This window comes from Bacillus rossius, chromosome 7, assembly GCF_032445375.1.
Source record: "Bacillus rossius redtenbacheri isolate Brsri chromosome 7, Brsri_v3, whole genome shotgun sequence".
Classification (NCBI taxonomy): domain Eukaryota; kingdom Metazoa; phylum Arthropoda; class Insecta; order Phasmatodea; family Bacillidae; genus Bacillus; species Bacillus rossius.
This window is the reverse complement of record NC_086335.1, coordinates 70,116,802-70,131,471: the sequence shown is the minus strand read 5'-3', so window position 1 is coordinate 70,131,471 and position 14,670 is coordinate 70,116,802. Positions and strand designations below refer to the sequence as shown.

General features: G+C 43.1%; 1 protein-coding gene across 10 annotated transcripts in view; it reads right to left on the bottom strand.

The window, feature by feature from the left end:
- Positions 1–367: 367 nt before the first annotated feature.
- The window catches only part of LOC134534339 (cyclic AMP-dependent transcription factor ATF-7-like), a 29,623-nt gene continuing 15,320 nt past the window's right edge, over positions 368–14,670 (bottom strand). For all 10 annotated transcript variants that reach the window (XM_063372741.1, XM_063372737.1, XM_063372744.1 and 7 more), the window contains 9 exons: positions 13,376–13,521; positions 12,563–12,708; positions 12,211–12,345; positions 9,361–9,541; positions 7,432–7,542; positions 6,592–6,687; positions 5,198–5,331; positions 4,932–5,122; positions 368–3,619 (listed from right to left, as the gene is read on the bottom strand). In XM_063372741.1, coding sequence (XP_063228811.1) covers positions 3,060–3,619; positions 4,932–5,122; positions 5,198–5,331; positions 6,592–6,687; positions 7,432–7,542; positions 9,361–9,541; positions 12,211–12,345; positions 12,563–12,708; positions 13,376–13,521 — 1,700 coding nt within the window. In that variant the 3' untranslated portion in view covers positions 368–3,059. The remainder of the gene's footprint in view (positions 3,620–4,931; positions 5,123–5,197; positions 5,332–6,591; positions 6,688–7,431; positions 7,543–9,360; positions 9,542–12,210; positions 12,346–12,562; positions 12,709–13,375; positions 13,522–14,670) is intronic.

Sequence of the window (14,670 nt, the reverse complement as noted above, 5' to 3'; positions counted from 1 at the left end):
TGTCTCACCGATGTGTCCTAGGTCAGTGAGAGGTTACTGGACACCACTAGACACAGTCACTGTCCTGCAATACAAAAGAACATCACGATAATAGCCAACTACTAACGCGAACTACTTACTGTTATTCAGATGCTTGTAGGATTTTATCCAAATTTCCTACATCAACTTATTTGCTGGCATTTACTTTCACTATTCATGATATCAATCGCAAATTTTAACTTCACACTGCTAACTAAATATCTTCCAAAGCTTCCTGAGGTGATCAAATCTTGAAAATAACTTATTTTTCTGTAGTTTGTAATGTGGGTGTGCAAATTTTAATATGGATTATTTTGGTCAAGCTAATCCTTTTTTTTATTATTAATTATTTATTTATTTATTTGGTTGCAAATGCCCTCTGTTGTTTTTAGCTGTATGTTCAAATTTTTATTTTTAGATGGTTTATTTACACTTTATTTTTCCGGTTGGCTGCTCCAACTGAAGGCCACGACTTCCAGAAGCTTTTGAGAATGTTGCGTCACTTGATTCAAGTTTAAAACTTAATTACTCTAAAATGTTTGTTATAGTTTTTATGAAGTTATTTTTAGTATTTTCCTTTCGGTAAACTGACTGGACGTATTTAGGGTAGTTTGCAACCTCTTGTTAAGCCCTTCAGATTAAGGCAATAAGTTGTTAGCTTATTATCATTCTTAAGTGACTTTTTACACAAGGAGTTCTTTACAACCATAAGATGCAAGTTTTACATTATCATTCATTAGAACTGTCATCATTTCATCTAATTCTATATCAAGGTCAGGCTCTAAAATTTCCAACTCAAAACATAGCATGATAAAAAAAAATACACATAACCCCAAGACTATCATCTTTACACTACACAGAAAGTCATGTCTCTGCATCCCTTGAGGTAGCTGAATACTAGGTTTCATGTTGGGTGGCAACATAATGTTGTCACACACAGCAAATTTAATCACAAATAACATTTTAGATAGGAACTTTGACGTGAAACAAAATAATCTCACAAATAGTCACGTGGTATATGCACAAGATCGAATATTAAAGACGACCCACAAGTTTTAGCTTCACCATTATATTGTAACTCTCCATGAACACACATAAGATGCATTGCTGAGAACTTTTCTCTGGAGCACCATGATACAACCCGAACTGTAGCTTGCCTGTCATGGGAGCCCACATGACGACCATCTGGTGCCACAGGATCACTGTGCCACACGGCCATCTGGTGCCACAGGATCACTGTGCCACACGGCCATCTGATGCCACAGGATCACTGTGCCACACGGCCATCTGGTGCCACAGGATCACTGTGTCTGCCACACGGCCATCTGGTGCCACAGGATCACTGTCTGCCACACGGCCATTTGGTGCCACAGGATCACTGTGTCTGTCACTCGGCCATTTGGTGCTACAGGATCACTGTGCCACACAGCCATCTGGTGACACAAGATCACTGTGTCTGTCACTCGGCCATTTGGTGCTACAGGATCACTGTCTGCCACACGGCCATCTGGTGCCACAGGATCACTGTGTCTGCCACTCGGCCATCTGGTGCTACAGGATCACAGTGCCACACGGCCATCTGGTGCCACAGGATCACTGTGTCTGTCACTCGGGCATTTGGTGCTACAGGATCACTGTGCCACACGGCCATCTGGTGACACAGGATCACTGTGTCTGTCACTCGGCCATCTGGTGCCACAGGATCACTGTCTGCCACACGGCCATCTGGTGCCACAGGATCACTGTGTCTGCCACACGGCCATCTGGTGCCACAGGATCACTGTCTGCCACACGGCCATCTGGTGCCACAGGATCACTGTGTCTGCCACACGGCCATCTGGTGCCACAGGATCACTGTGTCTGCCACTCGGCCATCTGGTGCTACAGGATCACAGTGCCACACGGCCATCTGGTGCCACAGGATCACTGTGTCTGTCACTCGGCCATTTGGTGCTACAGGATCACTGTGCCACACGGCCATCTGGTGCCACAGGATCACTGTGTCTGCCACATGGCCATCTGGTGCCACAGGATCACTGTGTCTGTCACTCGGCCATTTGGTGCTACAGGATCACTGTGCCACACGGCCATCTGGTGACACAGGATCACTGTGTCTGTCACTCGGCCATTTGGTGCTACAGGATCACTGTCTGCCACACGGCCATCTGGTGCCACAGGATCACTGTGTCTGCCACACGGCCATCTGGTGCCACAGGATCACTGTCTGCCACACGGCCATCTGGTGCCACAGGATCACTGTGTCTGCCACTCGGCCATCTGGTGCTACAGGATCACAGTGCCACACGGCCATCTGGTGCCACAGGATCACTGTGTCTGTCACTCGGCCATTTGGTGCTACAGGATCACTGTGCCACACGGCCATCTGGTGCCACAGGATCACTGTGTCTGTCACTCGGCCATTTGGTGCTACAGGATCACTGTGCCACACGGCCATCTGGTGACACAGGATCACTGTGTCTGTCACTCGGCCATTTGGTGCTACAGGATCACTGTCTGCCACACGGCCATCTGGTGCCACAGGATCACTGTGTCTGCCACACGGCCATCTGGTGCCACAGGATCACTGTCTGCCACACGGCCATCTGGTGCCACAGGATCACTGTGTCTGCCACTCGGCCATCTGGTGCTACAGGATCACAGTGCCACACGGCCATCTGGTGCCACAGGATCACTGTGTCTGTCACTCGGCCATTTGGTGCTACAGGATCACTGTGCCACACGGCCATCTGGTGCCACAGGATCACTGTGTCTGCCACATGGCCATCTGGTGCCACAGGATCACTGTGTCTGTCACTCGGCCATTTGGTGCTACAGGATCACTGTGTCACATGGCCATCTGGTGCCACAGGATCAGTGTCTGCCACACGGCCATCTGGTGCCACAGGATCACGGTGTCTGTCACTCGGCCATCTGGTGCCCCAGGATCACTGTGTCTGCCACACGGCCATCTGGTGCCACGCAAACACAGTGCCAAGCGGTCACTGCACTGACTCGGGGGAGAGGAAGAAGTAGTGGTGGCATCAACTGTTGGGCCTGATGCCCGTCGGGATCTCCGCCACCACCTCCACCTCATTGTCACTGTCCACATCCATCTTGAGAACATTGACGTGATCCATCAGCGCGGCGCCCGGGGTCTCCAGCGCGGCACCGGCGGTCAACAGCGCGGGGTTGGGTTTCGTGAGCATGGCGTCGGTGCCCTCCAGAGAGGCGCTCGGGTCCACCGCGGCTGCACTGGCGTTCCCCAGCGCCCCGTTGGGGTTCACCTTGATGACCTGCAGGGGCTCCGCGCGGGGCGGCGCCGCGGCGAGGATGTAGGTCGTCGCCGGCTGCAGTCCCGCCACGGAGAAGATCTGGTGGCCCGGCGGCAGGAGGATGCCGTCGGACGCGGGCGGCTTCTCCGGCACGGCGCGGTGCCGAGGAGACGGCGCGAGGTGGGCTGCGCGCCGGCGAGGGGACACGATCCTGCTGGGCGGCGCGGCGTCTGCCAGGATGACCCGGCCCGTCGCCTGCGCGACCGGGAGCGTCACGTTGATCACCTGCTCGGCCGGTTGCTGCGAGGGCACGATGGTCACCTGGGCCCCTGCGGCAAGCCACACACACGGCTGGTGTCATTACGTACCCAATTATTTATTTTAAAAAATAATGTGTATACTTTTTTTTAACCTAAATCATAATATTCTCACAAACATTATTAATATTTATACAGGAAACTCCCTATTATCCGTGGGCGGATGATCCGCGGTGCGAATTACACATATTTAAATCTGTATTTTATTACAAGTGAGCAATTTTGAACTCTACTGACGAGTGTATTGTGTGCAGTATACAGTAAAACGCCACAGGCCTTCTCGGAACTCACTCAGTAGGCTGGCATGCGTTGCTATTTTTGTCTCTGTCGCGCTTTGTTTCTAGTAGTATGGTTGCTTTTTTAGTGTCTATGAAGTCTCTGAGTACGTACAGTACTGTATCCTTGTTACAAAGTAAGTACCGAGCATTTTATGTTTTGTTAATTATTCAGTAAAATACTAAAATTGTAGTATTATTAAAAATTTTTTACTATTCATTGTAACTTTTACTGTACATAAATTTTTAGATTTTTAAGTTAAAATTAATGCTTTTTTTGTTTCCCATTTTCGGCTCTTTTGCGAATTATCCGCAATTTTCACTATCCGCGGTGGTCCTGCCTCATAATTTTGCGGATAATCGGGAGTGTACTATATATATATTTTTAAATAATGTAAATTTTCTAACTCAAGCTTACTCTATGTATGTTTTAATTATTTTTTTTAAGGTAAAATTATAAGTTTTATTACAATAATCTCTCTCCTAGAGGGACTCGGCACTAAAACTCAACCTTTGATTCTGAATATGACCACGTGGGACTGAGCACAATGCCTTTCAAAAATACTCAGTTTGTGTATGGATAACCAATAATGAGTTATTGCAGACCACAGAGAGAAACCAAGATCTCAGGGGAAGATAAATGTCGGGTCCCTTACCTATAATTTTTAATGAACAACTTTTCAAACTATACATTACAAAAAAATAATTTTAAATTGATAACTTTTGTGTCTGTATCTCATTGCTTGTAAGGTTTCCTACGTATTTTATTAACAATAGACTTTAATTTCTGATCTATCACCCTCATGCCCTTTCGCCCCGCCCCCTCCCTCTAGACGGGCCTGCGTGCAACTCCCAAGCAACCACACGCGAAGGAACAGAGAGACAGAGAGAGAGACAGAGAGAGAGACAGAGAGAGAGACAGAGAGAGAGAAACAGAGAGAGAGACAAAGAGTAACAGACAGAGAGACAGAAAGAGAGAGACAGAGAGACAGAGAGAGAGACAGAGAGAGAGAGAGATAGAGAGAGAGAGAGAGAGAGAGGACAGAGACCTTGCGCGAGAGCCTGCGTGACGGGGCAGTCCTTGTGGGCCAGCAGCAGGGTCTTGAGCTGAGCCACCTCGGCCCGCAGCCCCGACACCTCCGACTGCAGCTGCTGGTTGGTGGCCTCCAGCTCGCGCGAGCGCCGCTCCAGCGCCTGCACCCAGGAGCGCCGCTTCTCCCGGCACCGCATCGCCGCCGCCCTGCGCCCACCACACCGCTCACCGTCCGCTACCATCGGCGCCGCCGGACCACGCCGGAGCAGCCCGACACCTCACCTGTTCCTCTCCAGGAACTTCCGCTTCCTCTCGGCCGCGTCGTCCTCGGGGTTCGCCCCCTCGGCGTCCCTCGCCGACGACGTGGAAGACGGCTGAAGGTCGGTGATCGCCAGGATGTCGTGCGATGACGGTCTCTGCAAGAAGAAACATCGGTTGTAATAATTTCGATTAACACAGAGAGTTAGCTACATATTGTGGTACATATTAATATTTCAGAGTATTGCTGTATCATGGCTTAACGTTTCAACAGCAACAAGGACCTTCGAGGTGGATGTATGAGAGCACAACTCTGGGGAAATGGTGAACTAATAAATGACTTGTGACTATTACTAAGAAGCATCAGTATGGTCTCAATGCTGCATGGCCAAACACAAACTATTCAATTGATACTTCAAAATGAATGCACTTACGTACTAACTGTGCCTATTAATATGAGCTTTTTGCTCAGTAAATTATGAAAGGAATTCTCACGAAAAAAACAATGATGTTTGGGCAGTGTTGTGACATCAAAACCTGTCGAGATAAAACACGTGAAGATTTATGTGCAAGATGCCAGCCATCGCGCATTGCAGTGATGAAAGTCGACACTGATACGCAGCCACACAAGCACAAACTATGGCTGGTTTATTTTGAAGATTCTCCTCCTGCCAGCCACGCCACTTACCGGCACAGGTGTGGCCAGTCTGCCGGCTGCAGTAGCTTAACAGCACAGTTTAACCTACTTCACACGCACTGCTCAGATATTTTAACTAAACTATTTAAACTTAAATGTGACATTATATTTGTCAACAACAACACAAGCTATTTATTAATTATTCAACCACACACTTGTAAACTTAATTCAAACAAAATTAAATTTTTTCAAATATTCTAAACATCATCTGGAAAAAAATTACGAGCTGCTGATATTTCATATAATAATGCTGTTTATAAAACTTTTTTGTTAATTAAATTTTGGTGCCTATTTTTCTAATGCTATAATTTTATTAATTTTGGTTTCAAGTGAAATATTCACCGTTGTGTTAGTTTATGTGTCATCGGCGACAAGAGAAAAGTAAAGTGGAAAGTTAATTTAAAACTCTTGATTTTGTTCCAATTTTACATTTTGTAATTTCATTTTTCTAGTCTCTATTATCAACTTAATCAGTTCAAACATTTGTTTACATGGCTCAAGTTATTTTGAAAGACAGTACGAAGGCAGGAAACCAACACGCTTCATGGTGTTTTACAGTTTTTTTTTTAAAGGATGATTGGTATCGGTTATCGCAGTCATCTGTCAGATCGGCAACAAGCGATCGGCCTACTCTAGCACACACCCGCACGCTGGAGCAGGATGTCACAGGAGGAGGCTAGCGCACAGTAGCGCCACACCGCGGAGCAACTGGAACACCTACCCTCGGAATGCTAACTTTCGCAGGGAGAGGCTTGTGTGCAGCACCGTTGTTCTTGGCACGGTTCTTGGACACGCCTGTCAGCACCTCCTTCAGTTTCTGCACCAAACACAAGCGTCAGCATCAACGAGAGTGTACAACGTTGTAAATCACTACGAGTTTACACATCATCACACAGAGAGAAGAGATATATTCCCAAACTCTCACATTTCTATTATATATGGCACCCATTATTTCAAAAGAATTTTGTCACATCTGTTACTACTCATATCAAGTAAAATAAAATTATGAAGTGTCAAATCCCAACCATTTCGAATCCGAATTTGGAATTCTAATCCCAGAGTACCTCAAACACACCCCTAGAATCCAAATTTAGCTATCAAGAGCCAAAAATAAAATAATTTACAATAAATTAAAAATAATAACTATGGTGTTGAAACATTCAACCCTTTCAATGGATGTTTCAAAAACTAAGTTTCCAGAATCAATACATAGTGTACCTTTATATATATAATTACATGCTAAAAGTATAAAAGTACATCATCTTGGGAATCCTAACAGGATATATGTATGACGAAAAAATTTTGACCTCGTAAACTTAAGAGGTAAATAGTGTTGAATAGTCTTTTTTCTAACATTATTTCTTTCAAATATTTTTCCATGAATATCGAATCCTTTGAATACTAAGTATTTGATGGTATTTTTAGTATTTGAGGAACCAATTGGACCATCCCTAAAAAGAAAACCTTTGGGCCTCCAGTGAAGTTACAATACGAATCCACTACAACAACGACCCAAAAGAACAATATTTTCCCCGTGCACAGCGCGAACACAAGCGGCTACCTGCTTGGCCAGCGACACACACGGTCGAGAGCTGCTGCAGGCCTCCGCGGCTGTGCTCTTCGCAGGGACATCAGCCAACAAGGAGTCAACGCTGTTGGTCGCGGCCGGCGCCTGCAACAAAACACTGACGGTTTTAATTAGAGGATGTATGTCGCGCCGAGTACAACTACCGCATTCACAGTCTCCACGCCTTTCAAACACAGCATCGGAACGCACGGATGACAACCACTGTCTTGTTGCAACAAAGTTTCAGGGACACAATTTCCCCCCTATTTCCAAAAATTTTCTTTAAATTCGGAATGTTGATTCGAATCTACTTGGATTCAAATTCAAAATTGCTGAGTATTCGTAGACTCCTAACACAGAGCAGTGTTCTTTGTGCCTGTAGATGCTGTATGAAGCACGGATGCACCCATGCATCTATACTAAAGAAAATTATTAACAAAGTATTTTTTCAAACTGATATATATCTTTTTGCAGTACCTACAGTTGCAAACTGCTTTTTGTTTGCTTGTGTTCAACTTATCAAACAAATTGCATATTGTTCTTCCATCTGGACTGTAACCATTCAACTGTGAACTGTGCACATTTTGAAATAAAAAATGTTAGTTGTATCAGACATATCATATTTCATTTGGGTGTATTCACATATTATACATACAACTATGACTCAATCTCAATGTTGTTTGTTACACCACGTAATAAGTAGAGACCAGTTTTTAAAGTTTTATTTTCAGTCCAATTTTGTTTTTAAAACAGAGGATTTCTGTATTATTGTTTATTTTATATATATATAAATAGTGGTAAAATTTATACGCTCAGTTTTACAATAAAATAATTTGCAATAAATTCACCTGAAACAGAAAAATTCAGAACAATAAAAATAACTTATCGAGTTTTTGTGGTTTTTAAGTGATTCAATAAGAGATGCAAAATAAAACAAATTAAATTAATTTTTTCTGATCCATGCCCTTTGGTACAGTTTTTAGTCCAGAAATATGGACATTACTCAAATTTCAAACATTAGACTATTACTATTTTTATGATTTCAATTATATTTTTGTTAAATGCTTTAACTTGCATTCCGGTGCTATGCTGCTTTTTGACATGGTTTACGGTGTTATTCCAGTTTTGTCGCAATTCGCCATATAAACATGTCCCTAGAGACAAGCATCAACTTCGCTACACTTCGAATACAATCATAGATTCATCAGTTTTAAGTGTAAATATGTACTGTGAAAGGTCTTCAATCCAGTGTTCTATAGCTCTGTTACACGCTGAAGTCTGGCGCCAGTCGTGCCACTAGCATTCAGACATTTTTGGGTGGACTCTGGCCGTTCACCTTGGCCGCCAGTTCGCATGACTGCGCTGCCGACGTGTTCAGTTCACTCAAAGAGTTCATCGTTACTGTCAGTTTTTTTTTTTTTTCAGAACACTGCTTCCTGTTTTTCTGGAGTGTTACATTCCACACGGGTTCATTTCCATAGTGTATTTTTACAATATTTCTTTCTAATTTAGTAGCTTATTATGACTTGTTTTAAATACGGACGATAGTTTAACGTGATAACGTCGTAACAAAACATTGATGAATTGATTGCATACTTTCATGAATAAAATTGAATCATTCTTATTGAATTATCACTATTTTGTATGGATACACAGAAGGAGTGAAATGAAATCTACAATTTAATTGATAAATTTACTTTTATTTGCACTCATTAATTCAAATATGTTTATTACTTTTACGAAGAAATTACTTTAACTATAACTTTTATACATGTTTGCTATTTAACTTCTTCCAATCTGTGTTATTCTGTTAAGGATAGGACGATGATAGGAAAAGTAGAAAACGAATGGGAGTGTTTCAAGTATCATGGTTTTTTTTAAAAATGCTGAACGTCGGCAGAGTCCAGGTCTGGCAGCGCTCACCTGGGGCGGCGCCGAGTGGGCGGGCGCGAAGGTCAGCACCGTCTGGTGGGCGCCGGCGCCGGCACCAGCTGTCTGCACGCCCGAGAGTGCCACCAGCTTGCCGTCCGGCATGCGCAGCAGCAGCTGTGCCCCGCCCGCTCCCCCCTCGGGCTCCTGCTTCACCGCGCCGTCGCCCACGCACCTGTGGCCGTGCGCACACGCGCTTGCAGGGGACATGCCCACTGGGGAAGCTCGGCTGGCCCAAACTAGGGGAAAAAGTGTAAACTAACGCAGAACACTACAAGCGTGAAAATATTTGCATTGTCCATGATGTTAAGTACTGTACATCTAAACGAGCTAAAATTTATAAACTCACTGGTTTATGTATTGGTTATTATATTTTATTCAAAATGCAAAGCATAAAAGGATTATTTTTTTTTTTTTTTAAATAGACGTGATTTTTACTAGGGTGCACCGAACTGTGTAAACATTGCAAGACCCCTGCCCTCCTAGCTAAATATTTTTCTTTTAAACTGTTTTCATGAATGATGTGAACATTTCTTAAAGAGTCTCTCTAAGAATATTTTTTTACCGTTTTTATGTATTTCAGGGTTGATATTTGCACTTGCTGTGTGTTTTTAAGAATGTACTTGTTATTTTAACAGACATTTTAAATCATTACTATTTTTTTTTATGTAATTGTTCACAAATAAGTCGTTGTACTGGATTTTTGCCTGTTTTGGCCTACTTTTTCAGGTTTGGTTTTTTCTAAATAAGTTTAATTTTGTCAAATAATTTGTATTAGGATTGCTGTTTTTAACTTTCATTAAGGTGTTACATAATTGTCGGATTATCACTTATTTAGGGTTTTCAAGAAAGATTTTAAACTTTGTTTACTAATTATATTTGTTTAACACTGTGTATGAATGTTTTCAACAATATTTATTTTGATTTTAATATGGTACTATAGTTATATGTTACGTTTTTATTCAGAATGGGCTGTTAAATAATGTTCTAGAACAATGGACTTGGTGTGGGATGTATTAGAAAGAGACAGGTATATGAGACCTTTGAGTGCGAGTGAGATAGAAACGGGGATTCCCCATCAAGAGACAGACAGAAACGATATCTCTTCAGAGTGTGGGAAACCAAGGTCAGACTTTTTGATAAAATTAAGAAGGGACGGAGAATGGGAAGTCCCAGTCTATATGTATGGAAAATGAATTAACAAAATTATTACTCAATTCAAACTAACTGCTCTGGATATCAATAATTTATTGATCAATCAACAATCAATAATCAATAATCAACAATAAACATTACTCGTTGTTGGAATACACCATAAAGAAAAACTGTGAATGATACTGTTTCTTCAACGAATTCTGCTATTTGGAACACGCCAAATCTCTAAACGAAATATGAAATTCCTAACAGGTAGCTCTATCTATGTGGGAAATGCAGCGACTGTCTCAACACCGCTCTCTATGCCGCTGGTTGAACAAGGAGGAACACAAGCGCACTGGTAGCAAATATAAAATTCAAGGCACTCACAGCTGACTATCGGATACCTACGTCTATTTCTGAAACAAGCGCATGCGCAAACACTCTTTCTTATTCTTTCATTCAACTATCTCTCTTGGTTCTTTTTTTTTTTTTTTGGCGGGGTATGATACATCGCACAAAGAGAAGAACGAAAATGAGCCCAGCAACGTATATCGCATAGTGCTCTCTTTATATCACTTTAGCCAAAAACCTATTCTCTGTCCTTTTCACATCAGAAACGTTTCCCAACAATGTTTCACAAAAACGTTGCATTAAAATTCGGCCTTGAAATTTTACAGTCATTGTGCCCAAAAAGTCCTATATAAAGTTATGCTCATCACTCACTCACTGACTGTAACGCCAAAGAGATATGTATACCTTGGAGACACGCATATCATGAAGCACAAATATTAGCCTAGGAAACTTTGGTCCTTTGCTTGAACCGTCAACGCCAAGCACCTTCGGAAATTATCTGTGAGATTTTAAAAGTGTGGGAGTATTAAGAATGTTTTGGACGACATCGAAATTAATAAACATTCATATTCTTCTAGCAGGGAAAATTTGTGTTTTATGAAAACTGTGAGGACGTGTGTTAGAAGTTATATACTTACCTGGAGTAATAAAAATAACTTTATTTTGCGTGCATATAATTAAAAGAAATAAAATAATAAACGGACTAGTGTGATATTATAAATATTTAGTATTAAGAATAAATTCCATTAAATTAAAAAAAAGTTAAATAAATACTCAGTGTTCAATATAAATATAAACATGTGCACAAATTTAATTATTCCAATTATTTAAATAGAGATCAATTTTTATTAATGATGAAAATAAATATGCTAAATATTTATTCTAATTTATCAATTTAAATATTTATTAAATAATTATGTAATAATTTATAGTGCAAATAAATTATACATTTGTGACTTCACTTGAAAAGGTTTATAAACACAATTTCTATCACTAATACTCACCAAAAAAAAAGTTTTTAATGATATGGACCAATATTAACCACTAAAGTATATGATTTAAAAGCTCATGACATATATATATAATTTTTATTAGTATGTAGCCTTTCTTCATCCAGTCAATTTTTTTGCATGAATCACTTTTTTAGCAATGTGCCTATAGAAGTAAAATTTCAAAAATTGTGTGTATATAAAATTAAAGTGTCATGATCTTTCAATGGGCGCCTTGGGCACCTTACACCTCTTAGTTTAAGAAATGTGAAACAGCTTACAAGATTTGTTCAAGGGAAACCCGGACGCCTACAGCGGCCACGTGAGACAACGGCACTCGCTCCCACAGAGTCCGCAGGCCTCTCACCTGGACTGCCTCCGCCTCTGGGAGGTGTCCGCCTCCTGGCGCACCACCGACTTGGAGACGTCGTGCGGCGAAACCTCCGGCATCGCCGTCTCGTCGCCGTCCCTGAGGGCGACCGCGATCACCCTCGCGTCGTGGCTGCAACCAGCACCAAGTTGTGAAGTATGTTTACGACGCTGCAACCCCCAAAAGTTCGACACCAGCAACAGAACGAACTGCATGCAAGAACATTATAAAAAAATTTGTTTCCCAACTGCGAGACAAGCCCGGATCGCCTAGGTCAGACGCGGGTGACCTACGAGACAACCGTGACCCCTCAAGAAGGTTAGAAGGGAGTTGGAAGGCTGGGGCTCACTTGGTGCTGGGCTTGGCCGCCGGCAGGGACGAGATGACGGACCGGCCCGGCGAGGTGCTGCCGGGAGCGTCCTCCGAGATGTAGGGGAAGACGTGCGGAGTGTGCAAGGTGTCGTCCGACCCCGCCCCGAGATGCAGGTGTTCCACCTGCACACGCCAGCACGCCACACGTCTCACACGGCACGCCCGCTCAGCGTCGAGGGTCCGGATTCCTCAATCACACCGCGAGCTACTGCGTGGCAGCGTTGGCCGACGAGGATCGCGAGCCTTCCGCGGTCATTTTCTTAAAAGTTGCTCGGCTTGCGGGTTCCGGTCTCGTGACGAAGGCGAAAGTGTTCGTCAACCTCTCGGTCAACGTTGCAGTCGCCGTCTCGAGGGCGGCATTACTCGACTGGTGCCGGATCACAGAACGTGCCGAGCCGCAGAAAGCCGGATTGAAGACCTTTCACAGCATTTACACATTGAAATGACGAATCTTCGATTCTATTCAAAAGTGTAGCAAAGCTGTTGCTTATCTTCTCCTGATGTAACTATCAATATGGAGGTTTTGAGTCGTGGTTGTTTGTATAACGTGTTTATATACCCAATTAAAACACATTAATATGCCTGATATAACTGGAACATTTCATTTTAACAGCGCAATGGTTACAGTTCAGATGTCTTGCGACTTTCGATTTCAACCAAAATGTCGACGGACACGGCCGGAACCCAAAAGCCGAGTAACTCGGGGAGCTTCCACATTGATGTTGCAACACAGAAGCTGAACTAGTCCCTGTGAGGGCCGACAGCGCGTCTCGTCGACCGCCCGTCTCACCTGGTGCAGCGCTCCGTAGCCCGTCTTGCCCATCTCCACCGCCTTCCGGAACGTCTCCTCGAAGGGGTTCTCGTTCTGCAGGTCCTGGAACAGCCCCAGCTCCTCGCAGTTCCGGATGAAGCGCGTCGGCGTGGGCGTCTGGTCCGCTGCAACACCCCGGGCCCACACCGCCAGTCGAGGGAACGTTCCCAGCCCCGCCTCCGCCCGTCGCCTGTCACTCACGTCAGACGACATTCCCGCCTTTCACCGCATCACCGACGGCTGAATCATTACCACTGGCTCACGGGTCTATAGTGCATTTCAGGTAAACGATGCTCCAATGTCTCAAGACGAAGAGACGAAGAACAGACGTTTGTAGGGAAGCGTGGACGTGAAACACACCGCAAGATGACGGGGAATCTAGGTACGGGGTTTTAACGTTGCATGCTTGTGCAAAGGATGACAGTTAAGGTAGCAACCAGGTGCTAGAAAATTTGAGTCAGGCCTGTGTGTTGGTACTGAATGAAACATTTGGCCAATGAAAACCCTACAGCACATATGATCCTGTTTGGATTTATTAAACAACTGTGTGTATTATATATCAATGTGACTTTGAGATGCCAGCCACCACTGTCATTCCTCGAAGTTTTATAGGGAGGGAAATACGGAGAATGGCTGTGAAACAATAAATACATGCAGATTTCCTGGTCTTACGGATTGTGGTGGTGCCCTGGTAAGACACTAGACTTGTGTTACAAAAGATTCTAGCGTTTACAAAATTTCAGGTCCATGAAAAAACTCTTTCTGAGTAAATCAAGTGGATTGGAAATGTTGCATCATGAATGAATTACAATATAAATACAATAAGAAAATCTGAGAGACTTGACAGAATTTGATGGGGTTTGTTCAGTCTGCAAGATATTTTCTATACGAAAACCTGAATGCACAGAAATAGTCAATACAGTGCATAGGTTTTTTTTTAAACAAAAAAAACAAAACCCATTGAATTCTGTCAAGACATTAAGATTTTATAATTGTTTTTATATTTCCATCATAATGCATGATGCAAACTTTTCAACTCTCTTAACAACAGTCTACATTTTTTTTTCTTAAACATAGTTAATGAACTAATGAAAACAAGTGCATACAAAGAATTTACTTTTTTTTTTTTTGAGGTGGGGGGGGGGATAGAACCAATTTGTCAGCTGTTTTCTTTAAAATTCTTTCCATTTGTTAGTGGGAACTATAGATTTTTTTAGAATTTTCGAGAGGATAATGTATATAGTCATAACCTTCACCACAAGTATGCTTCACCA